At 38.6% G+C, this 19,870-nt stretch overlaps 1 protein-coding gene across 1 annotated transcript in view; it reads left to right on the top strand.

The window, feature by feature from the left end:
- The window catches only part of MYO1E (myosin IE), a 138,854-nt gene that overhangs the window by 74,063 nt on the left and 44,921 nt on the right, over positions 1–19,870 (top strand). The window contains exons 5-14 of the mRNA XM_075208080.1: positions 3,319–3,406; positions 4,487–4,576; positions 4,974–5,105; positions 5,783–5,917; positions 6,743–6,875; positions 8,751–8,947; positions 13,014–13,094; positions 13,183–13,269; positions 15,293–15,379; positions 16,710–16,877. Coding sequence (XP_075064181.1) covers positions 3,319–3,406; positions 4,487–4,576; positions 4,974–5,105; positions 5,783–5,917; positions 6,743–6,875; positions 8,751–8,947; positions 13,014–13,094; positions 13,183–13,269; positions 15,293–15,379; positions 16,710–16,877 — 1,198 coding nt within the window. The remainder of the gene's footprint in view (positions 1–3,318; positions 3,407–4,486; positions 4,577–4,973; positions 5,106–5,782; positions 5,918–6,742; positions 6,876–8,750; positions 8,948–13,013; positions 13,095–13,182; positions 13,270–15,292; positions 15,380–16,709; positions 16,878–19,870) is intronic.

Here is a 19,870-nt window from a genome sequence, read left to right as displayed (position 1 = left end):
CCTCTGCCTCAGCGTCTGATGTCATGACGTTGCTAGGCAGCAGAGGAGCAGAGTAGCAAAGAGGAGCCACGGCTGGTCAGAAATAAAGACAACAAAGGTAAGCTTCTAAGCAGGGGAAAGGGGATGTGTGTTGCTATTATGGAGGGAGGGGGATGTTATCTGCAATTATGTAGGGAGGGGGGGATGAAAGCTGCAATTATGGAGGGAGGGGGGCATGTGAGCTGCTATTATGGAGGGAGGGGGGCATGTGAGCTGCTATTATGGAGGGGGGCATGTGAGCTGCTATTATGAGGGGAGGAAAGGGGGGCATGTGAGCTGCTATTATGAGGGGAGGGGGGCATGTGATGTGAACTGCTATTATGGAGGGAAGGGGGATGTGAGCTGCTATTATGGAGGGAAGGGGGGGGCATGTGAGCTGCTATTATGGAGGGAAGGGGGGGATGTGAGCTGCTATTATGGAGGGAAGGGGGGCATGTGAGCTGTTATTATGGAGGGAAGGGGGGCATGTGAGCTGCTATTATGGAGGGAGGGGAGGGGGGCATGTAAGCTGCTATTATGGAGGGGGGGATGTGAGCTGCTATTATGGAGGGAGGAGAGGGGGGGATGTGAGCTGCTATTATGGAGGGAGGAGAGGGGGGGGATGTGAGCTGCTATTATGGAGGTAGGTGGGGGGGGTGTGAACTGCTATTATGGAGGGAGGGGGGCATTTAAGCTGCTATTATGGAGGGAGGAGAGGGGGATGTGTGCTGCTATTAGGGAGCGGGATGTGTGCTGCTATTATGGAGGGGAGGAATGTGTGCTGCATTTTGCTATTATGGAGGGGGGATGCTGCTATGCTTTATGGGGGAAGGGGGGGTATGCTGCCATAATGTGTGAGGAAAGGGGGGATGTATTAATATAATGTGTGATATAAGGGTAGGGAGGTTGGGTGTCTTAATACATGGATGGGAGGTAGGCTATTAATTTAATGGTGCCGTTTAGGTTGGGGCTAATTATTTAATGGGTACTATTTTATTTGTGGGGTGCTGGTGGATCAATTTAATTTATTGATGGGGCTTTTTAATTTAATGGTGGGGTCTATTAATTTCAGGTGAGGTAATGCTCTCTGTATTGTATGGTGGTCATAGGAATGCTCTCTGTATAGTATGGCGGTCATAGGAATGCTCTCTGTATTGTATGGTGGTCATAGGAATGCTCTCTGAATAGTATGGTGGTCATAGGAATGCTCTCTGTATAGTATGGTGGTCACAGGAATGCTCTCTGTATAGTATGGTGGTCACAGGAATGCTCTCTGTATAGTATGGTGATCTCAGGAATGCTCTCTGTAAAGTATGGTGGTCATAGGAGTGCTCTCTGTATAGTATGGTGGTCACAGGAATGCTCTCTGTATGGTATGGTGGTCACAGGAATGCTCTCTGTATGGTATGGTGGTCACAGGAATGCTCTCTGTATAGTATGGTGGTCATACGAATGCTCTCTGTATAGTATGGCGGTCACACGAATGCTCTCTGTATGGTATGGTGGTCACAGGAATGCTCTCTGTATAGTATGGTGGTCATAGGAGTGCTCTCTGTATAGTATGGTGGTCACAGGAATGCTCTCTGTATTGTATGGTGGTCACAGGAATGCTCTCTGTATGGTATGGTGGTCACAGGAATGCTCTCTGTATGGTATGGTGGTCACAGGAATGCTCTCTGTATGGTATGGTGGTCACAGGAATGCTCTCTGTATGGTATGGTGGTCACAGGAATGCTCTCTGTATGGTATGGTGGTCACAGGAATGCTCTCTGTATGGTATGGTGGTCACAGGAATGCTCTCTGTATAGTATGGTGGTCATACGAATGCTCTCTGTATAGTATGGCGGTCACACGAATGCTCTCTGTATTGTATGGTGGTCACAGGAATGCTCTCTGTATAGTATGGCGGTCACACGAGTGCTCTCTGTATTGAATGGAGGTCAAAGGAATGCTCTCTAAGGTATGGCGGACACTAATTATTCATTTCGTGTGATGGTGATAAGGGGGCACAATGTGATAAAGATGGCTCCATGGCACGGTATGATAAAGGAGAAACTGTGATGGAGGGCACAGTGGGATGAAGGGGCAGTGTGATACAGATGGTACCGTTACATTTATGTTTTAATTTGTTTCAGTGAGTTTTATTTCAATAGCCAATTAATTTTTTATACAGCTAGCATGTGATAGCTGCATTTAAAGTACTTGATTCTATGGAGGCTCTTAAATAAAGATTCTTACAAAGCCAGACCGAGAAGAATGGGGAGGGAGGGGGTTTCAGTGCAGTCTAGAACTTGTAAAGCGCTAGCCATGCCCCCACAGTAGGTTGACCACGCCCACTCGACGATTGACACTCCCACTTAGACGGGGGGCGCCGGTTCCCTGTCTCGCCCAGGGCACTAAAATGGCTAGTTACGGCACTGCTTCATGGTGTCATTGGATGTCATCAGAGACATTCCCCCTTCTGGTTTGTGTATCTGCTCTATTGTACCATCTATTTACTCTGTAATTGTATTCCATACCCTACACTCTGTTTATAAATCGGGGTATGATCATCATCATTGATATGGTGTAGTAGTGAGATTTCATATGAGGTCAAATTAATGATTATTAAGTGTTTTTTAACTAAGGCGATATTTAGAGTTTAGAGATATTACATTATTAGAGGAAGGCATCAAGTGAATGCTCTGGTATGTAATGGGCTCTGTACTCCAGGTAAATGAGTATTTTTATTAAAGTGTATTAAGATTTAGTAAGGGGACATTCAATGATAGTGCCTCAGACTTAGAACTGTTAAGTATATAACACATGTCTACTCTCCTGAACTCCCAGAAGAGCAGGCCTTCCTCCTGCATCCACCTACGTCACGATGGGGACATGGCCAAGCCCCCAAAGGGCTGCCTAGCACTGTAAAGCACTAGGCTGCCCCTTAGATACCTGCTTTCCCCTCCAAACACTGCAGAACGTATCAGTAGCAGAGCAGGGGTGAACAGAAGATACCTCCCAACGTCCCCACCCAAGGTACAAACATGTCCCTTTGCTGGATTATCCCACCGAAATCGAGACAGCTGGGAGTTGTGCCTCTGGGGTCTTCCGAAGGGGAGGTTTGAGATGTTGGCAAGTATGATATAATCAGATATTAAGTATTTTTGGAGAATCTTATAAGAATCTTGTTTTCTGCAGTACATTTACCAATACCGGTAACATTTTGGAAGACTGCAAGTTGAACATATTCATAACTATCTGTTGCAGTTAATTTTTAGATGCATAATAATGTGTGTGTTTTGTTTTTTCTATTTTTAGTGGAGAAAGTGGTGCAGGGAAAACTGTTGCTGCCAAATATATAATGGGCTACATCTCTAAGGTGTCAGGGGGAGGCCCAAAAGTCCAGGTGAGATAAATAGCTATTTGCTTACTGTTATGGTGTAAAGAAGTCACGTGTGTACTGGGCCAATTTTGTTTGCACATAATCATATCATGATACAGAACAAAACTACATTGGGGAGAAACTTACTTGTAGCATTACACATAGCTCCTGACAGTTGATGCAATTATCCGCTTTTAGAGACAGATGCACCACAGCAAACATTTGGATCAAATAATCATCCAACAAAACTTTTTTTTAGGAGCGAAGCAGACTTAGACCAAGTGCTGGGAAGTGCTCTGGGCCAATAGAGATTATCCATGTTGATCTATGCATTATACACTATAAACAGTATGGAAGGAAAGACAAATAATGGGATTTTGGTCCAGAATAGGGACTATACATTGAGACCATTTGAAGTTATAATGTTACATTTGCTAAGAAGCATTAATACACCAAAAGCAGTAGGTTCCTTCCTTAACAGTTTTGCCGTCCTGGTCCGTATGTGACACGTACATGAATTAGCATGCCTCCTAATCTTTTAGAATATATTGTGTTTCTTATGACATCAAGGACACTATAAATGCACCATACTACTCACCAAATTGTGACTTTATTAAGGACAAAAGGTGAAGCGTGCATGAAAAAGATTAAATTGGAATTGTTCATTACATACAATTATAATTTAAGCGCTTTCTATTTTATTTTCATATTTCTTTTGATGATTTATTTATCACATCATCATAATTTATATAGTGCCACTAATTCTGCAGCGCTGTACTCATTCACATCAGTCCCTGCCCCATTGGAGCTTACAATCTAATTTCCCTAACACACACACACACACACCTAACCCATGCAAACACAGGGAGAACATACAAACTCCACTTAGGTAAGGTCATGGCTGGAAATCTAACTTATAACCCCAGTGCTGTAAGGCAGAAGTGCTAACCACTAAGCCACCATGCTGCCCATACAAAGATATGTGCTAATGACTTTTTGTTGTTCCTTTTTCTATTTTCATATATGCTACCATAGTTATCATACAATCCTGTTTCAGAGTAACCTTCTTATATGTTAATGATTCTTCATATTTTTCAATCGTAGCATGTCAAGGATATCATTCTGCAGTCGAACCCCTTATTAGAGGCCTTTGGGAACGCAAAGACGGTGAGGAACAACAACTCCAGCCGATTTGTAAGTCCCAATCACATCTAATTCTTGATGGCTATTTTGTATAACATGACATTTTTTATGAACGCAGAAGCTTCATTTAAAATCTGGGGACTGGTGGAGTATATGATTGTAGCTAAGGGCTTAAAGTAAATAAATGTGGAATGAAGATATTTCAGTTTGTTGAAATGAACGTGTGATCATGAATCATAAACGTAAAGATAAGGATGATTTGAAATACATGCAAAAGAGAATGTACTTTACCGCCCATTATAAACATCACTGTGTTTTGTTCTATGACTGCTATTAAAAAGCCTAATTATAATTATTGTATATGTACACAGCTTTGAAAAACATAAGCATAAATCACATTGGAGATGTTTACATTAATGTTGGTTTTGTAACTGTTCTTTTCCAATAGGGAAAATACTTTGAAATCCAGTTCAGCCCGGGGGGAGAACCAGATGGAGGAAAAATATCCAACTTTCTACTGGAAAAATCTCGGGTGGTGATGAGAAATCCAGGAGAGAGAAGTTTTCATATTTTCTATCAGGTATGAATACAGTGCACAGTTATTTTAGCAATAGCCTTTCAAATATACCAAATAGCAAACAATGTACACATGCCAAACAAGCCTGGATCACTGTCAGGCAATTTCTTCATTTAAATCCACACATGCTGTGTTTGTTCCAAGACCTCATTGACCTAAAGGCCTCTGTGTCTAGGTTTGGGTGCTAATGTCATCTTAACATTATTAAATGTTTTTGGGTATACTCCCACATCAACAGATGTTATTACTGTATCCGTCTTGTCTTCAGTGGCCAATGCTTGGCAATGACAGAATGTAATGAATCATGAAACAATGTTGTTTGTTATGTTGATGAATCAACATCACTTACAGATTACAAGTCTATTTATCGAATTCTTTTTTATGTCTAAAAACATAACAATGTGTGCAGTAGAGAATCCTGAACTCTATTCTATTCCGTTAGTGTGAAGTACAGAATCACACACTTCTTCATCTTAAAACAACTTTAGATTCTTATCTTAAATTTATGTAACAACCTGACCTAATTCAGACAGAACCCAGGATACATAAGCATGTTGTTGCAACATATACATACTTCAGAGATGTATATAGTATGTGTTTTGTAGATGAGATGATAACATCAGTGCATAATCCACCTCTAATCTAATATATATATATATATTTTCTGTTATTTTCTTCAGTTGATTGAAGGGGCTTCTAAAGAACAAAGAAATGACCTTGGGATCACAAGTTTAGATTACTATTACTACCTTAGTCAATCTGGATCTTACAAAGTGGATGATATTAACGACAAGAGAGACTTCCAAGAAACCATGGTAACATACTTATGTTTATTTTGACTTTATGTATACACCTCTAGAATCATTTTTATGCTTTGCTTTATTGTTCCATCTCATAGCTCTTATAAACTTATTATCCAGATGTAGACATTTTCTTGATTGTATTTTATCTAAAGGACTATGATTAAATTGTATGTTCACAATTTCATGCAATTGTATAATCTCCTAGAGCAATTGCTTATAAAATAGAAAGCAGTTTTGGTTTCTTCCCATGCCTACTTGTCAACTCCCTGCCAAATGCCATATCCCTTCCATCATGGCTATGTTTAGGCTCCTGGTTGGACTTAACATCGCTGCCTCACAGAGCTGGGGTCATGGGTTCGATTCCAACCAGGACCTTATCTGGGGAGAGTTTGTATGTTCTCCCAGTGTTTGCATGGTTTTCCTCCAGGTGCAGTCTGGGTCAGGACTGGTGTGAATGATTACATTTTCTCTGTACAAAGCCGCATTATATGAGTGGCGCTATATAAATAAACTTGTTTTATTATAGGCCAGTGTCAACATACTTTGTACTATTGCTATATACAATCGTTTTATGATTAACACATAGCGTACAAGCTTAATATTAAAAGTATATAATATTAATACAGAATATCCGGATAATTAAACACTGACAATGTTTTATTAGAATATATTAATTTGTAAATGTAATATATGTGGTTGAGCACTATACAGTACAAAGGACCATGATGCAAGTGTTGACTCTAGTTGCACTAAAGAGTTTGAGGTAAACACAATGTAACATCTTGAAGTTAGGTTTGAGTTGGAGTCTATAATAATTCTCATTTCTGTTCCCCATAGCATGCCATGAATGTGATTGGGATCTTTGCTGAAGAGCAAGCTATTGTCCTGCAGATTGTAGCAGGGATTCTACACCTGGGCAATATTAGCTTCAAAGAGAAAGGAAACTATGCAGCGGTGGAGAGTGAAGAGTGTAGGTATTTTTCTGAAGACAGTTGCTTATTCCTGTGAGACACTGGCACAGGTATATGCAGCCTGTAGATTTGCAGCTTTGTATTTTTTTTATATATTTTGTGTACTATAGGATGCAACAGAATATAGTATGCACCCAAAGTTTAGGAAGGTAATCAAATATGTACCTATTTCACTACACTGGACCCTCTCCCTGCAGTGACAACTGACGCCAAGGCTCTGTAATCAGTGCCTCATTTAGAAACACAGCACGGTTTACGACACCTCTTTTCTTTATTGTTGACAGTGGGAGAGGATCAGGTACAGCTGTATATAATGCTTCAGTAAATCAACGTGGTCGTTATGTACTGTAAAGCACCTCTTTAAACACACAGAAAAGAAGAGATAAATGATAGATTTATCTTTAATCAACAGTTATGGATAGCACACCTCCTCATTATCTTTGTGTGCAGCAAAGTGCGTTGAAGCGGATACTTTCCCATTAAATCCGCAGTTAGCCTGACATAAAATACATTCTAGTAACCATGTACCTGCCTTGCTGATTATTTTTCCATTACACTCAGTCATTATCATGGTGTAATCTTTGTCCGTATATCTGTACACCATACGACAGCAATGTGGCCTCAATCTGTATTAATCGAGAAAAAAGGGAAGGGTAGAAGTGAAGCACTTTTAATGTTCAGAAATTGCCGGGTATATTATGATCAATCCATCCAATAAAATGTTGTCAGGATTATTAAATTGAAAAGTTAAATATGTAAGATAAAGAAGAAATGCATAGCTGGTAACATTCTAAAATAATTTCCAGGGCAGGTGCATCCAAGCACATCACATGCCAGTTTAGGCATGTTTACTTTAGAAAAGAGGCGTCTAAGGGGAGATATGATTACTATGTACAAATACATTAGGGGTCAATACGGAGAGCTTTCATGGGAACTTTTTACCCCAAGGACCATACACAGGACACGTGGTCATCCCCTAAGGTTAGAGGAGAGGAAATTTCACAACCATCAAAGGAAGGGGTTCTTTACAGTAAGGGCAGTCAAGATACGGAATTCATTGCCAGGGAAGGTTGTGATGGCAGATTCAATAGATATGTTTAAGAAAGGGTTAGACAAATTTTTAGCGGAACGGTGTATCCAGGGATACGACCGTTAACTTAAAATAAAGTATAGTAGTGGATATAGGGTAAAAATTGGATTGCAATATTGAGTCTGGGGGGATTTTCAAAATTGAAACAGATTGGCGGTTGCTTACTCTGGATTAATTTCAAATATAAGTGCAGGATCGCAGGAGATCCAAAATAGGTTGAACTTGATGGACTGGTGTCTTTTTTCAACCTCATCAACTATGTTACTATGTTACATATGGCACTGTCTAGATGGACCCTCATGGGCTACAAGCCCATCAGGAGATAGCTTCTAAATATGATTTTTGTTTTTATTTGTAATTTAAATGTATCTCTAATAAATTATATTAAATATTAACTTCTCAAAATAATGTAAAATATGTCATGAAAAGTAAATGAATTGCACTTTGTAAATGGCCACAATTTCACAAATATACTCATGGCAGCTCATTTTTGTTATGAGGCTGAAATAGGGGCATTGATGGATGCAGACAAAAGTAAATGTGTTCTTATTTTTGAAGGTGTATACACAAAACCTATACCGGTATTCTCTACAGGCTTAAACAAGTTGTGGCTCTCCAGCTAATCACTGACAGGACATGGTGGGAATTGTAGTTCCACAATAGGACAAGTTGACTAAGCTTGCTCTAGAATATAATATACTTCATTTTTTTGTTATTTAGTAGTCATTTGAACATCACATTTATGACGATATATAAATGACAATGACTTACTCTATATTTATAGTTCTAGCATTCCCTACATTCCTTCTGGGGATAAATGAAAGTCGCTTAAAGGAGAAGTTGACAAGCAGACAAATGGACAGCAAGTGGGGTGGCAAGTCTGAGTCTATTAACGTGACCCTAAATGTGGAGCAGGCGTGCTATACCAGGGATGCTTTAGCCAAAGCACTTCATTCTCGTGTCTTTGATTACCTCGTAGATGTAAGTATGGCTTTCATAAATGTGGTGTTTTAGACGTTGTCATCATGGGCAGTTCTAGACGCAGGCCCTAAATTTCATTTTTTTTTTAAATATTTTTTAAAAAATAATTTGTAATTGATTTATAGTGACTACTTTTGATATACTATGGCAAGGCTTTTTGACTTGTGACCTGTGAGCCAAATGTCGCCTTCCAAACTTTTTGTTTTGTGGCCCTCAGCTTCATTGAAAGTTCCATAGATTCTGTTGGATGATATCAGATCTTTTTTTTTCTGCCCCAAAAACACACATTTATAACAGATAGTGGGAATTCTTATTCAACCCTGTAGTATTATAATACAGCATAGCTGTAATAAACATACATTTATTTAATATGTTTGTTTTGTAACTTCATGTGATTTGTGTGTACATGGTTCACGCAGCTATAAATGTGGGTGAGCTTGGCGGCAAGGCTGAGGCAACAAAGCAAAGAAACATAAGGAAAGCATGGGGGATGGCATGATGCAAGTCCTCATAGTAAAAGGTCTACAGCATACACAGAGGAGGTATAAAACATAGCCTACTCCAACAATCACAAACGGCTGATTCACCCCTGTTCCTAAAGATACATGGTTCAGACGGGTGTACCCAAGGCCGCAAACTCTGGCGAGTCCATAAAATTTAACCAAGGTCCCCATATAGTATAATATGTTACAATATGTTACAAAAGAGTCCATATCTGACAAATATAATTCATCCATGGACCTGTAATATTCTAATCTCCTAATCCAATCCCGAATATTTGGTGGAGTGGTTGTTTTCCATCTCACAGGTATGACTGCCTTGGCGGCTGATATCACAAATTTTAACAGAGATTTTTTAAAGCAGGAAATAGGCATATCTACTTTATTGAGGAGCCAATACACCGGGGTGTCGGGAATAGCTTGGCCAAGCAACTTCCGTGTGATGCCTATAACCTGCGACCAAAAGGGTTGTAATATGGGACAGTCCCACCAGATATGTAATAAAGATCCTGATCCTAAACCACACCTCCAGCAGGCACTAGACAGTCTGCGAAATATTTTTGCAAGATGTTCCGGGCATCTATACCACCTGGTAAGAACCTTAAAGTGGGTCTCTAATATTGAGACGTTAGGTGAGCAAGCGTGGATTGCTTGGAAGATTTTCAGTCTCTCGTAATTCTATTCCCAGATCCCTTTCCCATTCCAAGAGAAATTTCGGGGGAGATCTAAAGAGAAACTCGATTTAAGAGTTTGTAGATAATCGATAAAGAGTGTGGGATGTGATGAGGTCTGCTACAAAGGGACTCAAAAACTGTCAAATTCCTATAAATATCATGTTTTGAGAGACTAAAAGAGAGAAAATGTTTAAGCTGAAGATATCGCCAGATCTCTATATCCGGTAGTTTCCACTTAGATTGAATCTCTGCAAATGAGAGGACCTCAGTAGCTCCCACCAACTGGCCGACACGATGGATTCCTGCCCGCAACCACAGGTTAAACGCTAATGGAGTAGTTCCGGGGGGGAACTTAGGGTTATTGAACAATGGCGTTAGTGGGGATATTAAAGATGAAATGTGAGTAAGAGTTCTTAACTTAGACCATTTAACGAGAGTGGGTCCTAGGGTAGGGTGTGAGATCTTGGGTAATTTGGCTAGCCAAATTAATGTAGTACTAGAAGAATCGAGACATGATGATTCGATCTCTACCCATTGTTTCCTTCCCTCCTGAACTGACATCTCCATTATTCTGGTTAAGATTGCAGCATCATAGTACGAGGGTATGTGGGGAAGCTGGAGACCCCCCAAGTGTCTTCGTCTAAATAAAGTTTCGTGCCATCCGAAAGAATTTTATTTGAAAAGTGTGCTGAAGCTAAAGGAATGAACGTAACAAGAGGCCGAAGTTTGTCTTCATTAATGTGGGTGTGGTTCCCCCAGCTATTGTCTGAAAGTATGTTTCAAAGATGACATAGGCTCACCTGACCAGTATTCAATGCAAAGCCTGTTCTTGTGGCTAAGACAGTATTCATTACAGAGAGTACTCTGGTGAATTATATACAATGCAGAGAGCTTTCTGATGACATACACAGAGAGCATTCTAGTGACCACTATATAATAGAGTTCATTCCAGTATCCACTGTACAATACAGATCCCAAATCTCTGGTCGCTAACACAATGCAGGCGCCATCTTCACTCCCTACTATTAGGGTGCTCTCACCCATGGTTCTGGATTTCTGTTTTGTCATGCACAATAAGGGGAAGTGATGGATGTTAGCTTATCAAACAATGTCAACAAAGCACCTTGAACTACACTGTTTTTTAAGGCTAACTCCTGCACTTTCCTAAGCCACAAGCCCAGGTGCCACTTTACAAAATGGTAAAGAGGAACTACAGAGTGGCCAATGCTGTACAACTTGTTACGTAATCTCATGCTGAGAGACATTTGAACCCTTGTCTCTTGTTCTCAAGAAATAACTACTATTATTATTTTTACCGTTATTTATTTAGCACCATTATGCACTGCAGCACTTTACAATTGGGGCAAAGCACTGTAATGGATCAATTCTGTGTATTAACAGATAGACAAAGCGGTAAGAGGACCCTGCTCGCAAGCTTACAATCTATAGGACAATAAGTGTTTTTAGTAAAAAAAAAAAAAGTTTTCCAAGAGAAGTGGAAGGGTGGTCATAGCTGGAATTACAGTCAGTACTTCTGTCCCAGCTAGCTGGTGGGTACGGGCAATCAATACCAGAGGACCTCCCTCTCTTCTCCCGAATACATGGGTGTTTAACACAGTCACATGTGGGCAGACTCTGGTGAAGTGGTGTAGTGCCAGCCATCTCGGTTCAAAATATGAACAAAATTTATTTCTCTTCTCCTCCAGCACAGAAAGAGCAGAACATTCGCAGGTAAAAGTTATATGACCACTTCACCTCCTCCAGCCACTTTGCAGTAATACATTTTTTCTGACAGTTCACACACCCGATGTTGTACGGACAGTTATTACACAGCATCAGTAGAGAGAATCATTTTCACCGTCAGACAGTAGGCATGGTCTAGAAGTTCTTGCACTACGTTCGTGCACACCATCCCCTCCATCAGGGACCGTTTTTCCAAGTTTTAGCCACGCTGCTTGCCTTTACAAGCGATCGCCGCTTTAAATTTTACCTGCAAAGTCGCCGATTTCCGGCGACTTGCAGAAATCGAAGGTTCATACATTTACCCCCTGGTGCGTGTACCCCTGGATCCCCCCTCCGGCACAGCTCCTCAATGGGGCTCTTTCTAACTTGGGAGCTCTCTACTTGCTCTAATTTATGTTAATGGTTGAGGGAATTAAATGTTTCTCGGCTTATGATTTGGGGTGCACACAACGGTTTTTTGGGGACATTTGAAACCTGTTTAAATCGTAAACCCAATGTTTTTTGGTTGGTTGTGACTTTTTTGTAATGCAGCATGCTGCTGTGTTTTTATCTATTCACTGTTTACTGCTGTGTATTAGTTTCAGTTTAATGTGAGAAATTCATGTCTTAATAAAATAATTAAATCCTAAAGATCATCATGAATTCAGCAAATGTACAAAATATGCAAATGTGCCACACGGGCATGGGTGAGGAGTTTTTCTATGGGTGGCCACCATGCTGAGATAGACGTTTTCTTAAGTTACCCTATTATTATTTATCATCTTTAATGTATAATGTACCAATATATGACATAGTGCTGTCCATTAAGAGTTTCATGCTACAAATATAAAGCGTACAAAGTAATGAAACAAAGTAACACGACTTTGCTCAAGTGATCTTACAATATCTTACATTTGTTTTGTAAATGAATGAATCTTTGTCATGGTAAAAACTTACATATTTGTCTTGAGGCTGCGCTGATAAATCATTGTTTAATATCATATCACTACCCTTGCTTCTTAATTTATACCGTTTCCCCCATAGTGTTGATGCTATATATAATGTTTAAAAGTCATTAATAATGCTATAAGACTAGGATTTCTATGTTTAAAACATTATTACTAAAGGACACTTCCATTTTCATTAAACAAAATAATTTATTTTTTTCAGTCCATTAATAAAGCTATGGAGAAGGATCATGAAGAATATAATATTGGTGTTCTTGATATTTACGGCTTTGAGATTTTCCAGGTAATTTGAATGATGTGTTGTAGAGCTGTACTTACCCTGTAGTTACCCATTACTTATATCACAATAACTTGTATTTGTTTATTTTCAGAAAAATGGGTTTGAACAATTCTGCATCAATTTTGTGAATGAAAAGCTGCAACAAATATTTATAGAGCTGACTCTTAAAGCAGAACAGGTAAATAAAGTGACCCAGCTACATGGATGTTAAATGAACACACATATCTGGCTTTATTACATTTGCTATGTGTTTGTTTTAGTACATTTATTCATTTTATTTCATTTAATATATTTGTTTATTAACCTTTAATTTTATTTTTTATTGTAGTAACTTAGTTGCCATGCATTCCTTTACATGTACTTTTATGGAATGCAAGACTGAATAGCACGTAGTATTCTCTTTTGGTGTAATTCTGACTCCCGATTTAAATTAACAATATGTATAGCCATTATGGAGGCCAAAGGTAATCATTCATTAATGTAGTTTAAAATATCCTCCAATTCAAAAGCAAGTAAACTATCATCTATTTGCTGAAATATATCTTGGTCAACCGATAAATATTAAAATGATCTTTGAGTCTGCTTAGCCATTACATTATGAAGGCATCTTGTGCTAGTAGGAAACCAATACACAAAATGCAATTTGCTCAGTCAATTTATAAGTAACAGGTGCTAGAAAGAGGGGGAAAACCTAGATAATAAATTTACACAGAAATGTCCCCTAGCACCCTCATCATCATCATCATCACCATTTATTTATATAGCGCCACTGATTCCGCAGCGCTGTACTCATTCACATCAGTCCCTGCCCCATTGGAGCTTACAGTCTAAATTCAATAACATACATACACACACACACACACACACAGAGACTAGGGTCAATTTTGATAGCAGCCAATTAACCTACTAGTATGTTTTTGGAGTGTGGGAGGAAACTGGAGCACCCAGAGGAAACCCACGCAAACATGGGGAGAACATACAAACTCCACACAGATAAGGCCATGGTCAGGAATTGAACTCATGACCCCAGCGCTGTGAGGCAGACGTGCTAACCAGCTAGCCACTGTGCTGCCCATAGTTGTAAAGCAGTGAAAGAGCTATTGGGGGACATCTTGGTAACTTAGCTCTCAAAACATGTAAATGTATGACCCAGTATAGGAACTCAAATTGTTTAGAGTTTAAACACTCTTAGCAGAAGCACCGGGATGTGGCAGGTGGCTTATCATATATTTTTACATGTCTGAGACTTCTGCATTTTATATACAGCTAGAAATGCAGCTCTTTTACTGATTTACAACGGGTGCTGGGGGATTTTTCTGTGTGAATTCCATTGGTGTTAGGAAACCATAATTGCCAGTAGAGAAGTACATTATCCTCTTATATAGATTTCCTTACTGAATACTGAAAGAAGGATTGAATAGCAAGCTCAAATGTCCCATAGCTTGTAATCTTGTGAGCAGGGTCCTCTTACCTCTCTGTCTGTCTTTATTTCCCAGTATTGTTTTATTACTGTGTTTATTACCAATAGTAAAGTACTAAGGAATTTACTGGCACTCTATAAATAAATGTTGATGACGATGGTATCTCTGAACAAAAAATAACGATTTTGCATAATTCTGTGGAATGGCTAGGCTGTTACCATAACCCATTTAAAGTCTATGAAGTATTTTCTCAGGCAAATTATTTGCCAGACATTAAACAGTTTTGACTGGGTTATTTAAAGTTAGCACTTACTAAGCAGCTGAAGCAGACAATATCGACCTATGTGAGAAGTCATCATGGTATATTTAGTTTATCATATTATATATTGCTCTGCCAATTCACTTGCTAAGTATGTCATGTTGTTGAACAACACTACATTAGCCTGGAGTGGAGTGTTATTTTTATGAATTTTTTTTTTATTTTTATTTTTTCATTTACTATATTTTGATGTCCAATACCTGCTACCTGTGTGCCCTGCAAATATATAAAGATATTTTATTTTTTGTACTTGATTGGTTACACTAATATAAGGACATATTCTGCACTGCCATAGGTCATTGTTTTCGTTTGGGCCTCATATACATATATTTAGCCTGTTATCTGTACGCATGTCTGTGACGAAGAGGAAATTTTAAGATTATATTTCTGATATAATTATAGCTGTAATATAGCAGCCGCATTCATACTAAATTTACAGTTGCTTGCTGTTTGCATTGCAGGAAGAATACATTCAGGAAGGAATACGATGGACACCTATAGAATACTTTAACAATAAGATTGTGTGTGATCTCATTGAGAATAAAGTGGTGAGTGTTAAGTAAATACTTACACTTTTATGTGTGATTTTTGGAAGGTATGAATCACTTATCGTGATCTATTGGTCTTTATCTGTAAGTACTCATGTACACCACTTGTTGGACCTCACTTGTTCCTAACAGGATCCATGAAACCCTACAAAGTAGGGATGACCTGTAAACTCCTTTAAAGAGCTAAAATTGCAAAAACCTATCAGAGAAAATTATATAGTTCTAAAGTGCAAATCATCAAGAGGTTTCGGTAGCATTCAATACAATATAAGGACAGTTTACTTTCTGCATAGACAGCTTATGATTATTGAGTGGAAGAATTTATTGCTCAGTTCAGGTATAATCAACAATCAACCATTAGGTCTACACAGCCTCAATCAATAGATTAAAATTAACTGTAACTGTGAATGGATATGACATGAATAACAAATATAAATAATAATAATAAAAGTTTAAAATGCAATATTGACACATGGATCTCTTGAATGTCCTTAATAATAATTTTGCAGACAAACTGCTGCTAATTTAAAGCAACAAATACTATATCAACAATGGTACTGTTATTTTTAACTTTTTCACTGTTGGTAAATGTATTATTTTTATATCGTATTGATTCACATTTATTTTTCATAATGTATCTATTTGTCAAGGCTATTTTTGCCCTTTTTTTGTACACCAAGCACCAGCTATTAATTTGCTCTTTCTTTTGTATTATTCCTTATAGGAGGATTACAACCTCCTGACACAACTGTTGAGTCTAGGGTGGTAATTATTAGATAAAAAAAACCACAAAGAAATATCCCTATGTGTCGCTCTATCTGGACAGAACAGTGGCACACAATTACCACGTGACAAATTGCATACTGTCTGGATGGCATTTATTAGATTTCAAGCAGCTGTGTTCTTATCAACTATAAATCTACAGGTCTATACCATTTAAACCTGGACAGACATGTCCTGATTTCAACAGCTATATCCGAATTAGCCTATTATTTCAATGTATGCGCCCCAAATCATGCGCAACAACGAACAATAATACAATCCAAACAAACTGATGATCTGTAGCATCGAACATCCTTATGTATTCCAGTTTGGCCACCCAAATGTGACAGTGATCATATTGTTCAACGCTTAGGCCTATATTTAGATGTTCTTAAAAATGTTAGTATACAATGCATAAGCTAGCAACAGCATCATACATGGGTTTTTGTTAGAATAAATGTATTTCAGTGCTGTATGGAAGTATGATCCACTATTATTATTTTTAGTTATTTATGTAGTTTTTTTCAAAATGTTTTCCTTTTTTTCTGCTTTCCCTGCTCTTTTTCAGAATCCACCAGGTGTGATGAGTATTTTGGATGATGTATGTGCCACAATGCACGCTGTGGGAGAAGGGGCAGATCAGACTCTTTTACAGAAACTCCAGATGGCGGTGGGGACACATGAACATTTTAATAGTTGGAACCAGGGTTTTATTATTCACCATTATGCTGGAAAGGTAGGACTAAACCCGTAAGGCTTGATTTAGAGATAAAAGGAAAGATGGCCATTTGCGTATGATCAAAGTTGCTTCTGCACACTTGCTTTTCGAAATCTAATGCATTGGTGTCTGGAGCAAAGATGTGACAATAATCATTATCATAACTGAAGACCTGCAAAGGCATGAATGCACTTAAAAGCCATTCTGGTAGGATAACAATACACTTACCTCAGGAGTTAAAGTTTTCCCTGGTTTGTTTTGAATTCTATTCAATAGGCTCAAAGCGGAGTGGCAAAACAAGACTTTGTAGCATTCAAGTACAGGAAGTTCTCCCTCTTTTGATTCAGGAAATCCACAGATGAGTACTTGTCTCTGTGTTAGTTTTTGTATTCCACAATACAAGCTGTTTCAGCTGTTCTTTCCTTGCCTATCTTTCTATCACCTTTTCCTTATTCTCATTTCTTTTTAATCATCTTGTTATGTGCTTTTTTTTCTGTTGTTCTTCTTTTCTTCCCTTAACTTCCCTCCCCTGAGCCAGTCTCTGTTCCACCCCCAATCCCCCCACAACCCATTTCGGCAGCGCTATTTATCCCCCTCCGCCTCTTTGCTGCTTGGCTGTGGCACCTACCATCACAACCCACCTGCATTGTGCTGGTGGCGGAGGGATCTACTATCCCTTGCAGCACCTAGTGAGTCATTGGCAGTATCAGCAGCGCAGGGCAGTTCTTTTGCCTGCCTGCGGGAAGAATTGCGGGAGTTATAGGGGGTCGGAGGTTGGAAATCCTCCACCTACATGAAATACATTAGACCCAATAAATTATAGTATTGTGCTCCTTGTTGGCAACCCAGGATATGTTCGCTTGCTTACCATTGGAGGTAAGGGCATGACGGGATTTTCCATAATTTTTCCCTCTAATGAAGGGCCTCCTAGCATGAGCATCTTCAAGGTTTTTTTTTATGGTTTTTACCAAAATATTTTAGTAATACCAGTTCAGGTCAATGTAAAATGCAAATACTACTAGCTCATCTGAAAATCACCATATGAAACATATTAGTAATAGTAGTAACATGATAAAACACAAAATATTTAAAGCATAAAAATAATAGAAAACCCTCCTCAATAAATGTTACCAATAGTTGGACAGTTGATTTGATTATATATGTATTTGAATACAATATGTGGGTGCTACCTCTAGTGTATATTTAAATATTCCAAAAGTAAGTAATACTATTTGTGAGCGGTAAGCGGCACTCCCTGTATATAAAGTGTAGGTCTATAAAATATAGATCTATACAGAATTTCAGATTAAACATCAATTTTTAGAGACCTTCAAAAACTGTAAGATTCCAAATATGGAATTTCAAATTGTGCAATATAACCATATAAAAACAATACATTGTTCTCATTTAGACAAGAAGACGTATGCCATTGGTGCATCTATACACTAGACCAGTGGATTCCAAACTTTTTCAGTTCAAGGCACCCTTAGGGCCTCCATATTTTTTTTTCAAGGCACCCTTAAGCCAAAATAATTATCAAGTAGTCTCCCGCCTTGCTTACCGTTGGCCCTGGCTGAGGCACCCTTGTGAGATCGCAGAGGCACCCCAGGGAGCCTAGGCACACAGTTTGGGAACCACTGCACTAGACACTAGACTTAAAAGTCACCTGCTTCATATTTTCTGCTTTTTACCAAGTTGAATACATCGCTTGTGTTTGTTTTTTTTTTGTTTCTTGTTTTTTTAAATATGTTGTAAAAAAAAACATACAACGTGCAAAAATACAAAAAAACTACTGTAGGTGGCTGCTTGATTCTGAAGCTAAAATATATTTTCAAATGACATTTTCCAGTGGAGCAAGCTAGGGTTAGCAGAAACACATATTCCTATGAGTTAGCAACTGTTCCATGACATACAACCGTGGATTTTATCACAAAGCTTGCTCATTCTCCCTAGAATAAACAGAATTAATCCAGCATTAATCTGTGTAAAGTCCGCTTGGTGTGTAGGTCAAATTTTTTGCGATGTCTTCATTTTTTTGTCATGACATCCAGGTTCTCAGAAACTTGTTTCGTGTTTATTTAATACTCCCGATGTGTATGCATTTAGTTTAATTGCCTAAGAATGTGCTGACAGACACTCACACTTTGCTTTGCCCGCTCGTTTTTTTTAAACATTTGTGGTTAACATAATAAAACTGGAAATCTGATTTAATGTAATCAGCAGTGTGTCCTTAAGTGGGAATATAAAATCAAAGCAGTCTGGGAATTTAATTAGTGCCAAGAGAGAATTACAACAGAGTGGATGATTGTACGAACACGATTCAAGCTTCAGAAATCAGTGGTGGTAGCAAATTAACATGCCAGTTTGAAATTGATTTGATCCAAGTACCAATTGTTTAATAGTTACAAGCATAAGTCCTTTTTGCAGCCAATTCATTGGCGTTATGCAAGTTATCATGACGGTGAACTTTAATTATTTGGCTTGTATATATACTCCTCTTTATTTTGCTTCTGTGGCTTATAGTCTTGTATTTTATTATCAGCTTTATTTTGGTTGGCCTACTGTGCTCATTGTATTGGTTATAAAGATATATAGAGAGGATATGCAAAAATAAACCACTGTACCCCCACATACCGTGCAGTTTAGGTCTTCTCAAACCCATTATACATATTGTACCCTGTTTCATGTGCTTCTCATGTGTAGGGGTGCTAACATCAAAAAAGTGTGGTCAAATACTGCCTGCTTCTTATTTTTGATCCCTCTAATGCACCATTTTTAGCTAAATGTGTTTAACCCTTGCTATATATTAGTGGTTACATGGCTTATTTGTATATCTTATATATAAAATTAATTGGTTTATTTGTCTGTCCGGTTATGCATTCGCACACCCCTGCATAGATTAGGATGTAACTAACACGAGGTGGTCCAGTTTAATCCTGGCCAGGTTTTAGGTGGGCTACAGTCCCCGTCAGACATCCCGTTGGTGCATGCGGAGCAGAACTTTGACCCAG

Source organism: Mixophyes fleayi, chromosome 4, assembly GCF_038048845.1.
Source record: "Mixophyes fleayi isolate aMixFle1 chromosome 4, aMixFle1.hap1, whole genome shotgun sequence".
Taxonomy (NCBI): Eukaryota; Metazoa; Chordata; class Amphibia; order Anura; family Limnodynastidae; genus Mixophyes; species Mixophyes fleayi.
This window is presented reverse-complemented; position numbering and strand designations above follow the sequence as displayed.